The sequence below is a fragment of the Lepidochelys kempii genome, chromosome 4, assembly GCF_965140265.1.
Source record: "Lepidochelys kempii isolate rLepKem1 chromosome 4, rLepKem1.hap2, whole genome shotgun sequence".
Classification (NCBI taxonomy): domain Eukaryota; kingdom Metazoa; phylum Chordata; order Testudines; family Cheloniidae; genus Lepidochelys; species Lepidochelys kempii.
Window position 1 is genome coordinate 97,303,135 of NC_133259.1, and position 20,665 is coordinate 97,323,799.

Genomic DNA, 20,665 nt, shown 5'->3' on the forward strand with positions numbered 1-20,665 from the left:
TTAGTGGAGCTGCATCCACTTATACCAGTTTGAAATCCGGTGTAAAGTTAGGAAAAGCGACACGAAGCTGTAAGAAAACAAAGATAGTTCCGCACTTGAGTGCATTCCAAATGCTAGGTCTCCTGTTGTCTTGCAGCTGCTGTCACCCTGAAGGCCACACCAGACTTTGAAAAGACCACTGCAGTGCCAGCAGCAAGTAGTTTAGAAGTTCACTTTTGGGATTAGCTTGCCCCCTGCTGGTTTCCAGTTTTACGCGCATAGTTCAGATTTCCTCAAAAGCAAAGCTGAAAGCACAACTGCAGAGCGGCCTTTCAAAATAAATCTCTGCGCACTGACGCCGGGTATTCTGCAAATGGTCAGGTCAGGGCATGTTTTTAAGCGGCAGCTGTTTCCCCTTTGGTTAGGGTCCTTAATTAATTGTACGCTTGACGCTGATGGGGTTCTGGAGAACCCCAGGGAAATACCGGCTGCAGGGGAGAAGTGGTGGAAAGATATTCGGGGGCGAGGGGGCAGCTCCCATTTCAGTGCGAAGTGCCACGAAGCCGGGAAAGCAGCCCGCTGGAAGGACTGCTGTTATTAACCCCGCGCCCGGCTCTCAGGGCACGAAGCAGGAGCGGCAAGAACTCCGGGCCGCTGAAGGCCGGTGGGACCGAGTTTCCCCCGGGGCAGGGAAAGTTTCTTTGAAATCTCTCTGGAAGACAGCCTCAGAAGCGGGGGAAGAAGGGGAAATCGCTTAGTTCCTTACCGCTTCGCAGCTGAGCTGTGCCTGAGCCGACGCGCCCCCCGCTCCTTCCGCGTCCCCGCCGCGCCACGTCGGCAGGCACCGGGACAGGGCGGAGGAGGAGGAAGAGGAGGAAGCCGGGCAGCCGCTGGCCGGCGGGGGGAGGGCTCTTGCCTCGCCTCGCCTCGCCGGCGCGCTGGCGCGGCTGCCTAGCGCAAAAGGCTCGCTCGAGCTTTCCAAGCTTGGCTCGGGCCAGCGCAGCCCCGCGGGCTGGAGAGGACGGCGTGGCTCGCAGCTGCCGGAGTGGGGACGGGTGGAGCCCGGGGCGCCCCTCGGGGTGCTCCCTCCCCCCCGGGCTTTAAGCTTCTCCGAGCTGAAATCAGTCCTTTGTATTCGAACTGCCCTTAAAAGAAGCAACCCGCCACGACCCTCTGTTTGTTTGGCCTTGATACCTTTTGTGCAATTGCCTCAGGGATTCCCCTCCCCTCCCCCGGTCTTTCTTCTGCGCCTCTAATGCTGACCCATAGACTGAGGGAGATTATTAAGCGATGGATGCTGAGATTTTCCAAGCGGCTCCTTGTAATGGGAATTGGGCACCCAAATCCTGGAGGCAGCTTTGAAAATCTCAGCCTGGATCGATCGCTGCTTGCCCTTCTGGCGGGTGGTGTAGACAAGCCCTGTTGCGACTTAAATAGAGGAACGTTGGAGGAACTATTGCCCTGCTATTCCCAAAGCATTGGAATTACTGTGATCTCATTTGATCACTTTCACGATTGACCAGCTCTCTTTTTTGTAAGGTTTATTTCTATAACTTTAGGCACCTAAAAAACCAGAACTCATTCCTTTCATGAGGAGAGGACTGTCCCCTTTGAGGTAGTCATTTCAAAGCGATTAGCCTCTGAGGAGGAAGGATAGCTGTAGTGAGCCTTTTTATCTAAAAGGAAGGAGTCACAACCTAAACTCTGCACATAAGGGCAGTGTAGCAGCAGGCGAGAAGATGAAATGGAGAGAAAGGTGAAGGGGGAGAGGGTTAGCTGGGATTCATTGGCAGAAGTGGTCCAAGGGAGAGTGGTGAGAATTATGAGCAGAAATGCAGGTATAGGTAATGATAATTTATGTCAGGGTTTTGTTACATAACAATATAAAATTTAAGGCCCAAAGATTTCCCCTCAGATATGTGCATTCAGTTTCTATTGATTTTAACTAGTGTTATAGGCTTGTTGTAACTCAGAGGAAAAAGCAAAGGCTTGAACTGAGTGGGACTCAGGCTAACACAATTCTCCTTGTTAAAACAAATGGATTTATCACAGTGCATATTTCTTCTACTTTGAGAAATGTACCAAAATGTAAAAATAAATAAATAGCCTTAACAAGCTGTTTTTCATACCTGTCATTATGTTTTAATATTTATGCTGGCACCAGATGTTACATGACAGGACTGTGTAGGTCATGGTATGGCACCAAAAATGTAATGTGTATCGATGCCCCTCTCCAACAGGGCCGAATGTATACTTGCCAATATTTTCAATTATTCTTATCTATATTTTTGTTTGTGGTAGCACCTCTAAGCCCCAGTTAATTATTAAATTCCTTGTAGAATATTGAAATCAAATTGAGGAGGAGAAATGTGTGGAAGCCTTGTAGAGCTGGCGACACAATGGAGTTATGACAGAGTAGGAGCTGGGAAACAGCTTCTGTCAGACCCTTGTGTTTAGTGATTAATTCTCATATTTTTCTGAGGCAGTGATGACACCCTCATACAGTATCAGCTGTACACCACTGGACAAATTACACAATATTAGCTAAATGCATCATCTTTCAGTAGCAAAGAAAATTGGTAGATTGCAATTTCTTGCTTTTTGTTTCTGCTTTTTCTGATCCTTCAGTGAAATAAATGTGACTACCTATGTGCATAAAGTTAAGTATGTTGAGTACTTGCAGGAGTATTTGCAGTATAATACATGAGTATTTGCAAGGCCGGGAGCCCTAGTTTTTTTTTTTTTCAATCTCTGCATTGAGTGAACCAGGATGTTAAAAAAAATTCAGAATTGTTCATACTAATTTCCAGGAAGTTACTGTTCACTTTGGGTACCAATAATGTTGTGAAACAAGTTCTGAATCATCTTTTGACTAAGAGAAAGTTGATTGCAGCCTCTTGCCAAACAACTTGTGGTTCTTGTCTCCTTATTTCTCCACTTTCTTCCTCATTTTATTGTAGGGCAGGACTCTTCAGTTTCATTCTATGGAAAGTTAGTGTGTAGATTCATCAGAGCTTTTTGCCACTTTTGTTGTTCTTCCTCTGCTGGAGAAAAGGAAAAATAGTTACTCTTGTGTAGTGTTGCTATAGGAGCATAAGGAAATACGTTACGATTCATTAAGGAATTTTACGAACAGAAAAGTATCTCAGTACCCCCAAATACGTTGTGGTGCTCATAGAAGCACCATTAAAACCAAACAACTTTTCAATAAATTTATTAAGGAAAATACTCTGAAGTTCCCATTTTAAGGTAGGTGAGACCAGAATAAATATTGAGTAAATATATTTCCAGGGCATTTTAATAAGGATAGAAAAATCAGTGCAGACCAATGATTATTACCAACATATTTTATATGTTTTTATTGATTTTTGACATATAGTATATATTGACAATTAAATCTTGAAAAATACGGAGGCTTGTCCTCTGCTTTGTAGTGGATTTGGTGGAATTTAAAAAAAAACACTCTTTTGACTTGAGCTGAAGAGGATAAGTGAAGCTCAGTAACTGGAGATCTATTTTACTCTTGATGGATGGTGGAGTTTCGGACTGACAAGGAAGCTAGTCTTAGAGTGCTAGTTTTACAAACTCTGTAGAAGCCTGTGCGTGGATCAGAAATGTACAAACAAACATATAAAGTTTTTAGCTAGGATGAATGTGTATTGGAAATGAATAAGCCAATGATATATGTCCTGCTGTTAAGTGTAACAATTTATTTTCTTAAGCATAGAGATTTCTTTAACTGAATTTATTTTTCCGTAGTTATGGTTTTAAATTTTGTTTTTGCATTTCTCACGTTAGTTGTTAAAAATACAGTAGTTAATTCCACTTATTGTTTCTTATGAATTAGTGCAATGCTGAAATGTCTGGGTTGCAAACAATGCATAGGAATATTTAGTTCTTTCAAAAATAGTTCACACAGAAAATTAACTGTAAACAGAAAGTCATGGAAACATTTCTTTTGGTCTCAGTTTAATAAAAGTTTGTTCTAAATCTAAATTTGGGGCCAGATTTGACCTGATGTCTCTTTAATGTGCACTTTATGGTTTCTAGGAATGGAACTTGCTCTTTAAGAAATGAATGAATTCAGTGCTGCAAAATTTAAAAAAAAATGTTGAGAAGGTACTGGGTGCAAGAGGTGCATTAGTGCTGCTCCTGCCCTCAGTGGGACATAACAAGGTAGTTCTGGTTTGGGAGGACATACCCTCCCTACTCATGCTCCAACAAATGGTTGCACCTATGAATGAGCATGGTGAAGTATAATGGTTAACAGTGCATTAGCACTCATGAGAATGTGCTTGTTTCACTTTTCTAATTTATACTTTTATTTACAATATGTTAATCAGATAATATATAGGTATGAGTACTGAATTCAAACAGTGTCAATGGCCAGCCAGTTTGGCCTTATAATCACAGGGCTACTTCACCATAACTGCTCTGATATATGACCGTCCCCTTCAGATTAAATAAAGTGTATTATGCACCATGTTCACTAGGGCAATAGACATTTTATAACAAGACTTTTGGATGTTGCCTGCCTCCTGAAGTTTATCAGAGAGCACAGTCTTTACAGATGGCCATAATTGCCATGACAGAGGATAGATGTTGATGTGGTTTGGATATAACTGGTTCCTAGGCCATTTAGGCCTTGTCTACACTATGAAATTAGGTCGAATTTATAGAAATCAGTTCTGTAGAAAGCGTTCTTATACAGTCGACCGTGTGTGTCCCCACACAAATGCTCTAAGTGCATGTAGTCGGCAGAGTGTGTCCACAGTACCGAGGCAAGCATCGACTTCCGGAGCATTGCACTGTGGGTGGCTATCCCACAGTTCCCGCAGTCTCCGCGGCCCATTTGAATTCTGGGTAGAAATCCCAGTGCCTGATGGAGCTAACACATTGTCGCGGGTGGTTCTGGGTACATATCGTCAGGCCCCCCTTCCCTCCCTCCCTCTGTGAAAGCAAGGGCAGACAATCATTTTGCGCCTTTTTTCTTCGGTTACCTGTGCAGACGCCATACCGCGGCAAGCATGGAGCCTGCTCAGCTAACCGTCACCGTATATCTCCTGGGTGCTGGCAGACGCGGTACTGCATTGCTACACAGCAGCAGTTTATTGCCTTTTGGCAGCAGACAGTGCAGTATGACTGGTAGCCATCGTCGACGTAGTCCAGGGTGCTCTTTTAACTGACCTCAATGAGGTCAGGGGAACCTGGGCAAACATGGGAGTGACTCAGCCAGGTCATTTCCCTTTTAAGTTTCGTTTCATGGTGATTCAGTCTTACTGGCAGTGTCTTTTAATCTGCAGCCAGCAGAAGACGATGGCCAGCAGTCATACTGCACCGTCTTCTGCCGAGCACCCAGGAGATGAGGATGGCTAGCGGTCGTACTGCACAGTCTGCTGCCAGCAAGATGTATAAAGATAGATGAAGTGGCTCAAAACAAGAAATAGACCAGATTTATTTTGTATTCATTTTCTCCTCCCTCCCTCCCTTTGTGAAATCAATGGCCTGCTAAACCCAGTTTTGAGTTCTATCCTTGAGGTTTTGAGTTCTATCCTTGAGGGAGCCATTCTGTTTCTCACAAAGCCACCCCCTTTGTTGATTTTAATTCCCTGTAAGCCATGTCGTCAGTCGCCCCTCCCTCCATCAGAGCAATGGCAGACAATCGTTCCGCGCCTTTTTTCTGTGCAGACGCCATACCACGGCAAGCATGGAGCCCGCTCAGATCACTTAGGCAATTAGGAGCACATTAAACACCACACGCATTATCCAGCAGTATATGCAGCAACATAACCTGGCAAAGCGAAACCGGGCGAGTAGGCGACGTCACCGCGATGACGAGAGTGATGAGGACATGGACACAGACTTCTCTCAAAGCACGGGCCCTGGCAATGTGGGCATCATGGTGCTAATGGGGCAGGTCCATGTGGTGGAACGCCGATTCTGGGCTCGAGAAACAAGCACAGACTGGTGGGACCACATAGTGTTGCAGGTCTGGGACGATTCCCAGTGGCTGTGAAACTTTCACATATGTAAGGGCACTTTCATGGAACATTGTGACTTGCTTTCCCCTGCCCTGAGGCACAAGAATACCAAGATGAGAGCAGCCCTCACAGTTGAGAAGCAAGTGGCAATAGCCCTGTGGAAGCTTGCAACTCCATATGCTGGAGCAAATTAGTTTGATCCTCCAGCAGCCTCAGCATTGAATCCTGTCTCCTCTCATCACGCTGCCGCCACTTTTCAGCTTCAGCCCTCTCTTCAGCCCGCCACTTACTCTCTTTAGCCTGCCACCTCTCCTTCCGGTCATTTTGTGCTTTCCTGCACTCTGGCATTGTCTGCCTCCACGCATTCGTTTGTGCTCTATCAACGTGGGAGGACAGCATGAGCTCAGAGAACATTTCATCGTGAGTGCGTTTTTTTCACCTTCTAATCTTTGCTAGCCTCTGGGAAGGAGAAGATCCTGTGATCCTTGAAACACATGCAGCTGGTGGAGAAAAAAAAAGGGACAGTGGTATTTAAAAAGACACATTTTATAGAACAATGGGTGCAGTCTTTCATGGTAAACCTTGCTGTTAACATTACATACATAGCACATGTGCTTTCGTTCCAAGGTCACATTTTACCTCCCCCCACTGCGTGCCTAGCCCCTCATCCCTCCCAGTGGCTAACAGCGGGGAACATTTCTGTTCAGCTACAGGCAAACAGCCCAGCAGGAATGGGCACCTCTGAATGTCCCCTTAAGAAAAGCACCCTATTTCAACCAGGTGACCATGAATGATATCACTCTCCTGAGGATAACACAGAGAGATGAAGAACGGATGTTGTTTGAACGCCAGCAAACATACACTGCAATGCGTTGTTCTACAACGATTCCCGAGTACGTGCTACTAGCCTGGAGTGGTAAAGTGTCCAACCATGGTGGACAGAATAAGGCTGCCCTCCCCAGAAACCTTTTGCAAAGGTTTTGGGCGTACATCCAGGAGAGCCATGAATGCCAGGGCAAATTAATCATTAAACACGCTTGCTTTTAAACCATGTATAGTATTTTAAAAGGTACACTCACCAGAGGTCCCTTCTACACCTGGCGGGTCCGGGAGGCAGCCCTGGGTGGGTTCGGGGGGGGGGGGTACTGGCTCCAGGTCCAGGGTGAGAAACAGTTCCCAGCTGTCGGGAAAACTGGTTTCTCTGCTTGCTTGTTGTGAGCTATCTACAACCTCATCATCATCATCTTTCTAGTCCCCAAAACCTTCTTCCGTGTTGCCTCCATCTCCATTGAAGGAGACAAACAACACGGCTGGGGTAGTGGTGGCTGAACCCCCTAAAATGGCATGCAGCTCATCATAGAAGCAGCATGTTTGGGGCTCTGATCCGGAGCGGCCGTTTGCCTCTTTGGTTTTCTGGTAGGCTTGCCACAGCTCCTTAAGTTTCACGCAGCACTGCTTCGGGTCCCTGTTATGACTTCTGTCCTTCATGCCCTGGGAGATTTTGACAAATGTTTTGGCATTTTGAAAACTGGAACGGAGTTCTGATAGCATGGATTCCTCTCCCCATACAGCGATCAGATCCCGTACCTCCCGTTTGATCCATGCTGGAGCTCTTTTGTGATTCTGGGACTCCATCATGGTCACCTCTGCTGATGAGCTCTGCATGGTCACCTGCAGCTCGCCACACTGATCAAACAGGAAATTGAAATTCAAAAGTTTGCAGGCCTTTTCCTGTCTACCTGGCCAGTGCATCTGAGTTGAGAGTGCTGTACAGAGCGGTCACAATGGAGCACTCTGGGATAGCTCCCGGAGGCCAATACCGTCTAATTGTGTCCACAGTACCTCAAATTCTACCCGGCAAGGCCAATTTCAGTGCTAATCTCCTTGTCAGGTGTGGAGTAAGGAAATCGATTTTAAGACCCCTTTAAGTCGAAAAAAAGGGCTTCGTCATGTGGACGGGTGCAGGGTTAAATTGATTTAATGCTGCTAAATTCAACCTTAACTCCTAGTGTAGACCAAGGCTGAGAGTTGCGCAGACAATACACAACACTGTGAATTTTTTTTGGAAGCATGTGAACATTTTTGCTTCTTTCATTTTTGTATATTTTGACTGCTGAGCTTTTTGAAGTACATTGGCACAACAGAGGAGGACAGGGAGTTACCATAGTGCTTGTCCATATTATGTTGTGTTTTCGCCTGTATTATCTTTCTCCTCCTTTTCCTGACACCAGGTGTCAAGGCAGATTCCCTACTCTGACACTTCGAGAGCAGAAGGTGGGGGGCCCGCAAGGATTTAAAAAAATTAATACTTGCCACTTTGGGCTTGTATTAAATCCTGAAGGTTACAGCTTTTCTCTGACCTTGGCTTGGTAAATGCTTCCACCACCCAAGTGAAAAACTGCCTCTTGCAAATCCTGGAAAAACTCACTTGGGAAGTTTTCCCTGAGGCCCCTCGGCTTTGCCACCCCTCCCTCGGGGAAGCCGAGAAAGAAAACAAACAAAAAGGAAACCCAGCTGTTGCCATCAGCTAATTGAAAAACATATGCACAGACCTTTTAAGACACAAAAACAATTAGGTTCTTAAAAAAGGTAAATTTTATTAAAAACAAAAAAATACCATATGTCATAAATATAAAGGGAAGGGTAAACCCCTTTGAAATCCCTCCTGGCCAGGGGAAAGCTCCTCTCACCTGTAAAGGGTTAAGAAGCTAAAGGTAACCTCGCTGGCACCTGACCAAAATGACCAATGAGGAGACAAGATACTTTCAAAAGCTGGGAGGAGGGAGAGAAACAAAGGGTCTGGTCTGTCTGTAGTCGTCTTGGCCGGGGACAGAACAGGAATGGAGTCTTAGAACTTTTAGTAAGTAATCTAGCTAGGTATGTGTTAGCTTATGATTTCTTTAAATGGCTGAGAAAAGAATTGTGCTGAATAGAATAACTATTTCTGTCTGTGTATCTTTTTTGTAACTTAAGGTTTTGCCTAGAGGGGTTTTCTATGTTTTGAATCATAGAATATCAGGGTTGGAAGGGACCCCTGAAGGTCATCTAGTCCAACCCCCTGCTCGAAGCAGGACCAATTCCCAGTTAAATCATCCCAGCCAGGGCTTTGTCAAGCCTGACCTTAAAAATCTCTAAGGAAGGAGATTCTACCACCTCCCTAGGTAACGCATTCCAGTGTTTCACCACCCTCTTAGTGAAAAAGTTTTTCCTAATATCCAATCTAAACCTCCCCCACTGCAACTTGAGACCATTACTCCTCGTTCTGTCATCTGCTACCATTGAGAACAGTCTAGAGCCATCCTCTTTGGAACCCCCTTTCAGGTAGTTGAAAGCAGCTATCAAATCCCCCCTCATTCTTCTTTTCTGCAGGCTAAACAATCCCAGCTCCCTCAGCCTCTCCTCATAAGTCATGTGTTCTAGACCCCTAATCATTTTTGTTGCCCTTCGCCGGACTCTCTCCAATTTATCCACATCCTTCTTGTAGTGTGGAGCCCAAAACTGGACACAGTACTCCAGATGAGGCCTCACCAATGTCGAATAGAGGGGAACGATCACGTCCCTCGATCTGCTCGCTATGCCCCTACTTATACATCCCAAAATGCCATTGGCCTTCTTGGCAACAAGGGCACACTGCTGACTCATATCCAGCTTCTCATCCACTGTCACCCCTAGGTCTTTTTCCGCAGAACTGCTGCCTAGCCATTCGGTCCCTAGTCTGTAGCTGTGCATTGGGTTCTTCCCTCCTAAGTACAGGACCCTGCACTTATCCTTATTGAACCTCATCAGATTTCTTTTGGCCCAATCCTCCAATTTGTCTAGGTCCTTCTGTATCCTATCCCTCCCCTCCAGCGTATCTACCACTCCTCCCAGTTTAGTATCATCCGCAAATTTGCTGAGAGTGCAATCCACACCATCCTCCAGATCATTTATGAAGATATTGAACAAAACCGGCCCCAGGACCAACCCTTGGGGCACTCCGCTTGATACCGGCTGCCAACTAGACATGGAGCCATTGATCACTACCCGTTGAGCCCGACAATCTAGCCAGCTTTCTACCCACCTTATAGTGCATTCATCCAGCCCATACTTCCTTAACTTGCTGACAAGAATACTGTGGGAGACCGTGTCAAAAGCTTTGCTAAAGTCAAGAAACAATACATCCACTGCTTTCCCTTCATCCACAGAACCAGTAATCTCATCATAAAAGGCGATTAGATTAGTCAGGCATGACCTTCCCTTGGTGAATCCATGCTGGCTGTTCCTGATCACTTTCCTCTCATGCAAGTGCTTCAGGATTGATTCTTTGAGGACCTGCTCCATGATTTTTCCAGGGACTGAGGTGAGGCTGACTGGCCTGTAGTTCCCAGGATCCTCCTTCTTCCCTTTTTTAAAGATTGGCACTACATTAGCCTTTTTCCATTTAATTACCCTGTAAGGTATCTACCATCCTGATTTTACAGGGTGGATTTCTTTATTTCTATTTACTTCTATTTCTATTAAAAGTCTTCTTGTAAGAAAACTGAATGCTTTTTCATTGTTCTCAGATCCAAGGGTTTGGGTCTGTGGTCACCTATGCAAATTGGTGAGGCTTTTTATCCAACATTTCCCAGGAAAGGGGGGGTGCAAGTGTTGGGAGGATTTTTCATTGTTCTTAGATCCAAGGGTCTGGGTCTGTAGTCACCTAGGCAAATTGGTGAGGCTTTTTACCAAACCTTGTCCAGAAAGTGGGGTGCAAGGTTTTGGGAAGTATTTTGGGGGGAAAGAGGTGTCCAAACAGCTCTTCCCCAGTAACCAGTATTTGTTTGGTGGTGGTAGTGGCCAATCCAAGGACAAAGGGTGGAATATTTTGTACCTTGGGGAAGTTTTGACCTAAGCTGGTAAAGAGAAGCTTAGGAGGTTTTTCATGTAGGTCCTGTACCCTAGCGTTCAGAGTGGGGAAGGAACCTTGACACCATACATCGGGAACTTGGGCTTTTGCTAGATTTTAAAAGAGCAATTCCAAAAATTAAGCACCCAAAATAGTTTTTTGGGGGTTCAACTTAAAGGTTACAAGCAAACAAAAGCATCTGGGGTTAGCACAGAGGAGTCCACAAGCCTTACAGAAAATAAAAGAAATAAACCTAATCGTGTCTGTCTAAACATTCCCTGTCCCAATGAATCCTTCTAGGTATGGATGATGAATTTTCATACCTGGTCCAAACGTTACACAGCTTTCCAGCTGCCCCGTCTCTTCAGCCCATAGAGAACAACAGAGAGACAAAGGGAAAGCTTTTTCCCATTTTAAAAAGTTCTAGCCTTCCTATTGGTTCTTTTGGTCAGGGGTCCACTCCATTTTGTTTACCTGAGGGACTTTTTCACCCTTTACAGGTAAAGCAAGCAGCCACCAAGAGGGACTTTATAGCTAACTGGCTGGCTGGGTGTCCATAAAAGGTAGCTCTCTCCTTTCATTTATCAAACCAGGCTTGACTTAAATTTCAGAAATAAAACATGACATGACTAATGATGTTTAAGACAAAACCAGCCACTTTTAAGGTTGTTTCTTTGACTTCCTGGGCTATATCAATGTTGCATCATTATGTCAGGTCATTGTCTTGTGGCACCCTAAACTAGAAGGATGTGGAAAAATCTCAGTGATTTCAGTGGGATGACTTACTAAGTAAGTGCTAGTCTATATGAGTTAGGGTGGTAGATCTAGTCTCTGAATTAGATCTCAAGGAAAGTAAAGTTCTCAGGGACTGTTTTTGATGGTGTTATGGACTTTGTAAAATTAAGATATCACAAATCATCAAGTGGCACTGTCTTACAAGTCATAGTCTTACAGGTTTTTGTTGTTGGTTTTAGCATGCAAGAAGTGTATAATCTTTGAAGAAAAGCTGTGTTATTATGTAATCCATGCCTGATGGGAATGGTGATCTGTCCCCCTGCAGTGGCACCTAGACCACTTAACAATTAATGAGTCTGCTACAGCCTTAATTAAAAGGCAGGTGGCTTTTACCTCACACGACAAAGGATCATGCATTTAGCTCCAGAGATCCTAGGTTCAATCCTGCTTGCTGACAAATCCTGGTTGTCAGAGTTACAATTAGTTTTGCCATATAGGTTCTCCGTGGGAGCTGTGAAAAACAGCATGAGAGTTTGTTCTTTGCCTTAATCTCTCCAACAGAGTCAATTTCTTGCGTAGAGTTGCTTCGCTGGAACTGGGCTTGTGAGCTTGTGCTTAGGTTTCAGAAAGATGGGTTTTCTTGTGTGCTGTTTGTGACCACCTCTGTTCACGGACTGTTGTGTATCATGTAAATAAACTAGTTATACTTAGAATCTACACAGACTCCATGTCATTGATTATTCCTCCAATAAGAAGCTGACTTGCGGGGCCTCAGCATCTGCTACCACTTGACAGAGGGGTGACAATATAATAATAGGCCTATTTTTGTCTTGACTTCAATGTAGCTAGCACTGTTGCCTTTAAAGTAAAAGAGATCTATCATTCTCCCTTTCAGACCAATATGCAATTTAAATGGGACATAGTTACAAAAAATACTTTTAGAAACCATTTTATGACAGGTTTCAGAGTAGCAACCGTGTTAGTCTGTATTCGCAAAAAGAAAAGGAGTACTTGTGGCACCTTAGAGACTAACAAATTTATTTGAGCATGAGCTTTCGTGAGCTACAGCTCACTTCATCGGATGCATTCAGTGGCAGGAACTTACAACTAAACTATTTCAACTAAAATGACAAACTGCTCAAAACCAGAATTAGAATCATGCTTTTTGACTTAGATTATTATTTAGTTGCAGGAGAAGATATTTGGGTGTCAATGTAAAACTTGCTCAACAGAAGAAATATTTAATTTATTTTAAAACAAATTCAGTAGAAAGGGAAAGCAATTGATGGATCAGCTGAAATGAGGATTAAGGAATTTATCCTATTTAGGCTATTGCAAAGCATGAAACCATGTCGTTCAATAACATAATTAAATGAGCAAAAAGTTATATCAATAATGTCTGGAAAAATATAAATTTGTGGAAAAAATGTGTAATTTCATGAGAAGTCAGTAGATGGCACAAACAACTTTTGGAAGGTTTGAGTGTTGTTAAATGTTGTTATCCAAATGAGCTGTTTTACAGGAAGTTTGCTTTTTGTCTTTTCCTGTATAATTTTTCTGCTTATTTGCGCAGCAAGACTTCCTGGTAAGAAAGGACTATTAATTTATGTTTGTTTTAAATAGACCTCTGATTAACTTAAAGTGTTGTGTACTCTGCATCTTATTCAGAAAATGAGACGTGTTTTGTAAATCGTTTATGAACTAAAGTTTATTATTTGCTTTCTAGTCTGTGGGTGAGTGACTAGCATAACCTCATTTGAGTTCAGTAAATTCAGTGAAAGAAATTATAGCAATATAAACACCTTTATACTGGTATCACTGTGTCTACCTGAGAGCTTTGCACCGATTCAACTAAATCCATTTTTGTGCATGTGTGTGTTTTCAGGATTGGAGACAAAGCAACAATATATTTTACCTGTATCAATTATATATTTTTACATCAGGTTTGTGTCTTATAATGGTATCTTACAAAATATATGGCCATGCTTAAATGACTTTTCAATATATTCCATATATTTTGTGTGTTAATAGAGAGTTCTAATCTTAAATATTTAAAATGTATTTCAATTATGACAAGAATCCATGATTTCAGGAGTGCCTGGAGTTCAAGTGTGGAGAAAACAACAGTTTGCAGCGTTGTGCCCGTGTTGGTCCCAGGATATGAGCAAGACAAGTATCAGAGGGGTAGCTGTGTTAGTCTGTATCCACAAAAACAATGAGGAGTCCGGTGGCACCTTAAAGACTAACAGATTTATTTGGGCATAAGCTTTCATGGGTAAAAAACCCACTTCTTCTCCATGCATCTGAAGAAGTGAGGTTTTTACCCACGAACGCTTATGCCCAAATAAATCTGTTAGTCTTTAAGGTGCCACTGGACTCCTTGTTGTTGTTGAGCAAGATAAGGTGGATGAGGTAATATCTTTTATGGGACCAACTTCTGTTGGTGAAAGAGACAAGCTTTTGAGCTCTGTGGTTTGGAGCTTGAAAGCTTGTCTCTTTCAGAAAACAGTAGCAAAGTTTGCTTTTAGTTTCTCTCTGCCTGCATTCCGCTGGGTTTAGCTAGCTGCCTGCCTGCTGTCAGCTGTGTCAGTCACCAGTTTTCCTCGCTGTGCAGTTCTCTTAGCCTGTCAATCATATTTCTCTGATCCACTCACCCGCTGTGCCAGGTTTATACCTGTTTTAGAGTCTGATCCTGGGAGGGGCTGATCAGGTGCTGCCTAAGCTCAGAGTGAGAAATGAACACGTGACAAGAAGTGAGCTCCCAACATCTATGTTTTGATCTTAGTAGCTCAGATTTTGACCCTTTGTCAAATGAACATTTATTTCATACTAAGTGCAACAATTTTGGATTAAATAATAGTTGGAAATTTTGCCTAAGAACACAAATAAAATTGAATATATTCTGATTTTGAACACCACACTTTCCCTAACCAAAATACTAAACAAAGCCAAGAACTGGTAAGCTTTATTGGCCTCACAGGCTCTTTCTGGAAGAACTCTACCAAAACCTGTCTCATGTCTCTGGTGGAGGGAAGGCGGAGGGCTTTTCTTTGCCACCACACTTGGCAAGTTCCTTGCTGAATTTACACCTGTAATATATATATATATATATGGCGAGCGTGACTGTCTGGGAGGGCACTGACTGCAATTCCATTGTAGAAGACTTCAACCACAACAATCTGTAGTTAACAGTGGTTTTATTCAATTTACTTTGCGTGGGTGGTGAGTGGTCTTTTGGATGAGACCTTAAAAATCAAGATTTTGTCTGTTCTCCGTGTATAATAAGGATCCTATGGAACTTTAAACACAGTAGGGATTTGCCCATGTGAACTTGGCTTAAATTCCTCACCACTACCACACATATGGGTTGCCTATCTGGCTGCACCTACCAGGTAGGAGGTGATTGCATTTTATTGATGCTCTGCTTATCAAGTTTAAGTGCTTTGGGATCATTCAGAATGAAAATTGCCTTGACCACGGCTCTGTCAAATGTTAGTTCTCAATTAATTATAGACCCTAAAGATCACAGACGTGTTTTAACTCTTATCAATTTCATTGTACTACAGAGCATTCTGACTCGAAAAGAAACTCTGGGCATGAGAAAGTGGACAAAGAATGTACGAATGTATATGTAAATAATTTGACTCTAATGATCAACATTCAGGAATAAAGGAGGATTTATTTTAATAAAGCAGCTGGAAAATGTATAGCCTCCTTTCAGCTGGTACTTACCTATAAAACATGGCTGAAATTATGTTGTGGGCAATAAGGGCAGGGAAAGAAAGATGGTAATGTATATTTCAGGGCCTTATTCAGCTGAGCTGCAGCATCTCTTACATGAATGGGGCGGCATTTCACTTAAGGTTTGATCCTGCACAACACAGAAAGAGTGTTGTCCATACAAGCACAAGGTAAGAAGGTTGGGGCAGTGAATGCTGCTTTGCCCAGTCCTGTTGAGCTGTAGTACAGAGTAGCCAAGTTACTCATGCCTAGTAGCTGGAGTAAGTCCTAATATGGGAACAGATAGCTAAGTGTCTCATGCCATGCTGAGGATTGCATTTATACTGCCATTCTCTGCCCAGGCCCAGGTATCCACTGGGGACTACCATGATAAAAGCAAACTAAATTTAACTTGACACCTAAGCCAAACCCTGAACCTAGGTCTCTGGAAGTAAAAATGCTGCACCTCTTAGCCCCAAGATTTCTAATTTGTTTCTCATTCTGGTTCAACATACTTTTTTAAAAAGGTGTTGTAAGTCAATGAGTTGATCCTCTGTTACTTAGTGACCTGCTAAAAATTGTTAACATAAGTAAAGGTTTGGCAAGGAATGTCAGTATGTTACGTCTAATAAAGCAGTGGTTCTCAACCCGGAGTCCGGGGCCCTCTGGGGGTCCTCGAGCAGGCTTCAGGGGTCTGCCAAGCAGGGCTGGCATTAGACTTGCTGGGGCCTGGGGCGCCAAGCCCCACTACCCGGGGCTGAAGCCGAACCCTGAGCAACTTATCTTCTCTGGGCCCACTGTGGCATGGGGCCCCGGGCAATTGCCCTGCTTGCTGCCCCCTAATGCTGGCATAATTATTGTGGCACAGGTGGGCCATGGAGTTTTTATAGCATGTGGGGATCAGAAAGAAAAAGGTTGAGAACCCCTGTAATAAACTATAATTTCAAGGAGGGTTTGTGAGACTGGGAATGGGATGGAGCCTATTCTCCTCTGAGACCTTTCCCCTCCAGCTAGCCTTTTCCCTCCAGCCTAGGGTGGCAGTGACAGACAGGTATTGCTTTCTGATAGCTCTTTGACAGGTTATGTGAAATGAATTAGTTGTTGGTCTCAATCCAGTTCCTACTGGACAGAGGTTTATGTGACAAAACTTCTATCTACTGAGATTAATTGATTTCCTTGTTGGCAGCCTCAGGAAAGAACCCAAGGACTGGATGACCACGGAAACTCTTATTCCTAGGGTTAGTCCCTTTAGTTCAACAGTGAGGTGCATTTTGTACGGTCTGGGGAAACTTGCATTGTCCCTGCTCATGCATAAACAGTAGATTTCAGTCTCCTAAACTATCAGTCGGACACATTTTACAATAATGATATTAATTTTTTTAAAAAGAAGAGTTTAAAAAGTAGTAATTGTGTGTTTTCCCCCTTAAACAGACATGAATGAACATCAATGTGCGTTCCCTCTACTGAATGGCAGAGTGCACTCCATTGCTGTTAAAATCAGTTGGAGAGAAGGACACTCAGCACCTTCCAGAATTAGACCCTAACACTTATATTGGACACTCACTTAGTCATTACTAATAGTGATTTAATGTGAATTCTTTTATAGGATTAGAACCAGTATGGAGAAATGCTGAAGAAGGGCAACGAGCATCTATAAAGAATAACAAAACAACATGGCAGAAAACAGAAGACCCCTTACAAACTTTCTCCTTTGTAGTTGTGTCTTTATAATAACTCTCTGGAACAATATCAAGCCATCTGATGAAAATGAATTTATTGCAAACTATTCCAGCAGCTCACTAGAAGACCATTCTGATTATGAAACCAAGAGCCTGCCGCTCTCACGCACAAAGAGGCTTCAGTTTGCATCAGCAGATAACAGAATAAACCATTCCAGTTGGGATGTGGTACACAATACTTCGGACAGTTTAGTACTGTCAAATATCCCAGAGAATGGAATCAGTGATTTAATACAATTATTGTCAAAATTCAACAAAACCTCAGGATTACAAAATCTTACTCTGAACAATATTACAACGTCCTGGAAAAACTTTATTAGAATTCTTCAGATCGTGTGGCATACATCCATTGAATATTTCAATATCTTCGAGATGAAACTGTTGTCAGATATTAAAAAGCAATCCTTCAACTACACTGGTACTTCCATGAAAGCACTGATAATAACGAATGTTTCTATTGAAGTATTCTATTTTTCACAGGATGACCTATACCGCATATTTTCAGAGATGAACATTACAGCCTTGACGATATCTGATTCGAAGATAATACATATGCTTTGCCCTTCCGAACGAAGTCAATTTCGCTTTTTAAGCTTTTCAAACAATGATTTGACAGATATGGTTTTTCAAGGCTGTAATAAATTAGATCTCCTGGAAACACTTATTCTACAGAGGAATCAATTAAAAAAACTTTCCAAGGTGAGCTCCATGACGAGTAAAATGAAATCACTGAAACACTTGGACATAAGTAGGAACTTGTTGTATTACGATGAGAATGAAAATGAGAACCACTGCCACTGGGTTGGAATGCTAGCTAAACTGAATTTGTCCTCAAACAAATTGACAGACTCAGTTTTTGGATGTTTGCCAATCAGTGTCCAAATACTTGATCTACAAAATAACCAAATCAGAACTGTCCCCAAAAACATTACTGAACTGAAAGCTTTGAAAGAGCTAAACATTGCATTTAACAGGTTAACTGAGCTGCCTGGGTGTAGTCATTTTAGGGGTCTGGAATTACTGAATATAGAAGAGAATTCAGTTCTCACCCCATCATCTGACTTTTTCCACAGCTGTCAAAATATCAGAGCGCTCAGAGGAGGGCACAATCCATTCCAATGTTCTTGTGAACTACGAGACTTTGTTAATTTGGAAAAAAAATCAGGCGGAAGGTTGGTTGGCTGGCCAGAGTCTTATGTGTGTGAATATCCGGATGGCTTAAAGGGAACCCAGCTAAAGGACTTTCAGTTGTCTGAACTATCTTGCAATACAACTCTCTTGCTTGTTATAGCTCTAGTTGTCACAGTGGTGGTAGTGGTTGTGACATCCTTTCTGTGTATTTATTTTGATATAATGTGGTATTTGAAGATGATGTGGCAGTGGACACAAACAAAACGTCGGGTTTGGAACAGTCACCCTGAAGATCTGCAAAGCATTTTACAGTTTCATGCTTTTATTTCATACAGCGAACGGGATTCCCTCTGGGTGAAGAATCATCTGATCCCAAACCTGGAGAAGGAAGATGGGTCTGTACAGATCTGTCTGCATGAGAGGAACTTCATTCCTGGCAAAAGCATCATTGAGAACATTATCAACTGCATTGAGAAAAGCCACAAATCAATCTTTGTTTTGTCTCCCAATTTTGTCCAGAGTGAATGGTGCCACTATGAGCTTTACTTTGCCCATCACAAATTATTTAGTGAAAGTTCCAATAGCTTAATCCTCATTTTACTGGAACCAATCCCGCAGTATCTCATTCCTGCCAGATATCACAAGCTGAAAGCTCTCATGGCAAAGAGAACATACCTGGAGTGGCCAAAGGAGAAAAGCAAGCATGGCCTTTTCTGGGCTAACCTTAAGGCAACTATTAACAGTAACCTGCCAGTGTCCACTGAAATGATTGTGATGTAGATCGCAAGATAATTTACCAATTCTTGGATTTTATCTGTGTTAATTTTGCTTATAATGCAACTAGATGTGTAAGAAACTCAACTGATTTACTGTGGAATGACACTGTGTTAACCAAATCACTATCTTGCTCATAGTATTTGATTGTGTACCCACAAATACATGTAATACATGTAGAAATTATTATTTCCACTTCTATTAGTGAAATCATTGTGTAAAAAGTGTTCTTATATAGTTTGCCTATTATGAAAGGGCAGGAGAAGAAAATATTCATAATAATTCTACTGTTCTAATTATTTCTTGTTCAGATGTTCAGGGTGAATTTTTTTCTGGAGCTGTGTTCCCGTTAATACTAGTCATAATTGAAAATAATGGAAATGATGAGTGGGTTGGATGTAATGAAGTTTTGTAGCATCATGCTTTTTAAGGCTGAAATATGTCTACAAATAATTTTGTGCCTGGCATGTTCTGGAGTTATGGTCTTACAGAATTTCTTGCTTGTATTAAATAAAATATAAAAGAAAGTTCTTTCTTAGGACTATCACTGGATTTTTAGTTATGAGGAAATCTTAGCTGTACTAAGTAGTAAGAACATAACATAATGGCCATACTGAGTCAGACCAATGGTCCATCTTGCCCAGTATCCTGTCTTCTGACAGTGGCCAGTACCAGATGCTTCAGAAGGAATGAACAGAATAGAGCAATTATTGAGTGATCCATTCTGTGTCCGCTTCTGGCAGTTTGGGAACACTCAAAGTTTGGGGTTTCATCCCTGACCATCTTGGTCAATAGCCATTAATGGACCCATCCTCCATGAACTTATGTAATTCTTTTTTGAACCCATTTATACTTTTGGCCTTCACAACCTCTCCAGGCAACAAGTTCCACAGGTTGACTGGGAGTTGTGTGAAAAAGTATGTCCTTGTGTTTGTTTTATTATTATTTTCATTGGATGACCCCGGGTTTTTGTGTCATGTGAAGGGGTAAATAACACTTCCCTATTCAGTTTCTCCACACCATTCATGATTTTATAGTCTCTATCATATCCCCCCTTAGTTATCTCCTTTCTAAGATGAACAGCATGATGTATTCACAGACTAGTTGCATTTAATGGAACTCTTCATGTGCTAAATGCTAAGCACATACTAAAGGGACTGATTCAAAGCCCATTTTTGTCAATCAGAGCCTTTCCTCCATCCATTAAGAAGCTTTCCTATGTAAGGCCTACAGGATTTAGCCCTATATTCCTCTTTTAATACTTCTTGCTTTGCTGCACTTAAGCATTCTGGTTGGCCTAGATCTGCTTACAAAGGAGGTACAAAATTTCTCAGAAATCTCTATTAATTAGTTACTGTGTATTAGTTAATACCTGAAGTTATGAAGAAAAATGTTTTACATGGTAATGCTCAAAATTGCTACAATCTACAAGGATCATATCAGTCCATAACAGCTCACTTCTTTGTATCTTATTTTTGATGAAAAGAAGTTACTATATATTTTGATAAAGTAACATGTTTTCTATTAGGAATTGACAAAGATATAACAGGAACAAAAGAGTCCTTTACTCTTTCAATTTACCACTTTATTGACCAGATTGCCCTTACTTGGAAACACCATAAATGGCCTGTTCATTTATAAAACACATTTTATTTTATTATAGCCAATTATCTCCTTCAGCAACTAATGAACAATCTACATTACTCTTCATTATTTTTAGCTGAGAGAGAGAGAGAGAC

At 42.3% G+C, this 20,665-nt stretch overlaps 2 protein-coding genes across 6 annotated transcripts in view; one reads left to right on the forward strand and one right to left on the reverse strand.

Moving 5' to 3' along the window:
* The window catches only part of FAM114A1 (family with sequence similarity 114 member A1), a 75,115-nt gene extending 74,241 nt beyond the window's left edge, over nucleotides 1–874 (reverse strand). Inside the window, exon 1 of one of the 2 annotated variants that reach the window (XM_073342284.1) lies at nucleotides 746–874. The gene's annotated coding sequence lies outside the window, so the exon portion shown is untranslated. The remainder of the gene's footprint in view (nucleotides 1–745) is intronic. The other variant, XM_073342283.1, reaches the window with a different exon arrangement.
* LOC140910679 (toll-like receptor 1) lies at nucleotides 293–20,303 on the forward strand. Of its 4 annotated transcripts, none has more exons than XM_073342282.1 (2): nucleotides 293–341; nucleotides 16,889–20,303. In XM_073342282.1, exon 2 carries the CDS (start codon nucleotides 16,956–16,958, stop codon nucleotides 18,930–18,932), a length of 1,977 nt encoding a protein of 658 aa, XP_073198383.1. In that variant the 5' UTR covers nucleotides 293–341; nucleotides 16,889–16,955; the 3' UTR covers nucleotides 18,933–20,303. The 4 variants fall into 4 exon arrangements, with proteins under 4 accessions (XP_073198383.1, XP_073198382.1, XP_073198379.1 ...); XM_073342281.1 differs by lacking the exon at nucleotides 293–341 and adding an exon at nucleotides 3,166–3,228; XM_073342278.1 differs by lacking the exon at nucleotides 293–341 and adding an exon at nucleotides 13,081–13,147.
* Nucleotides 20,304–20,665: the final 362 nt, after the last annotated feature.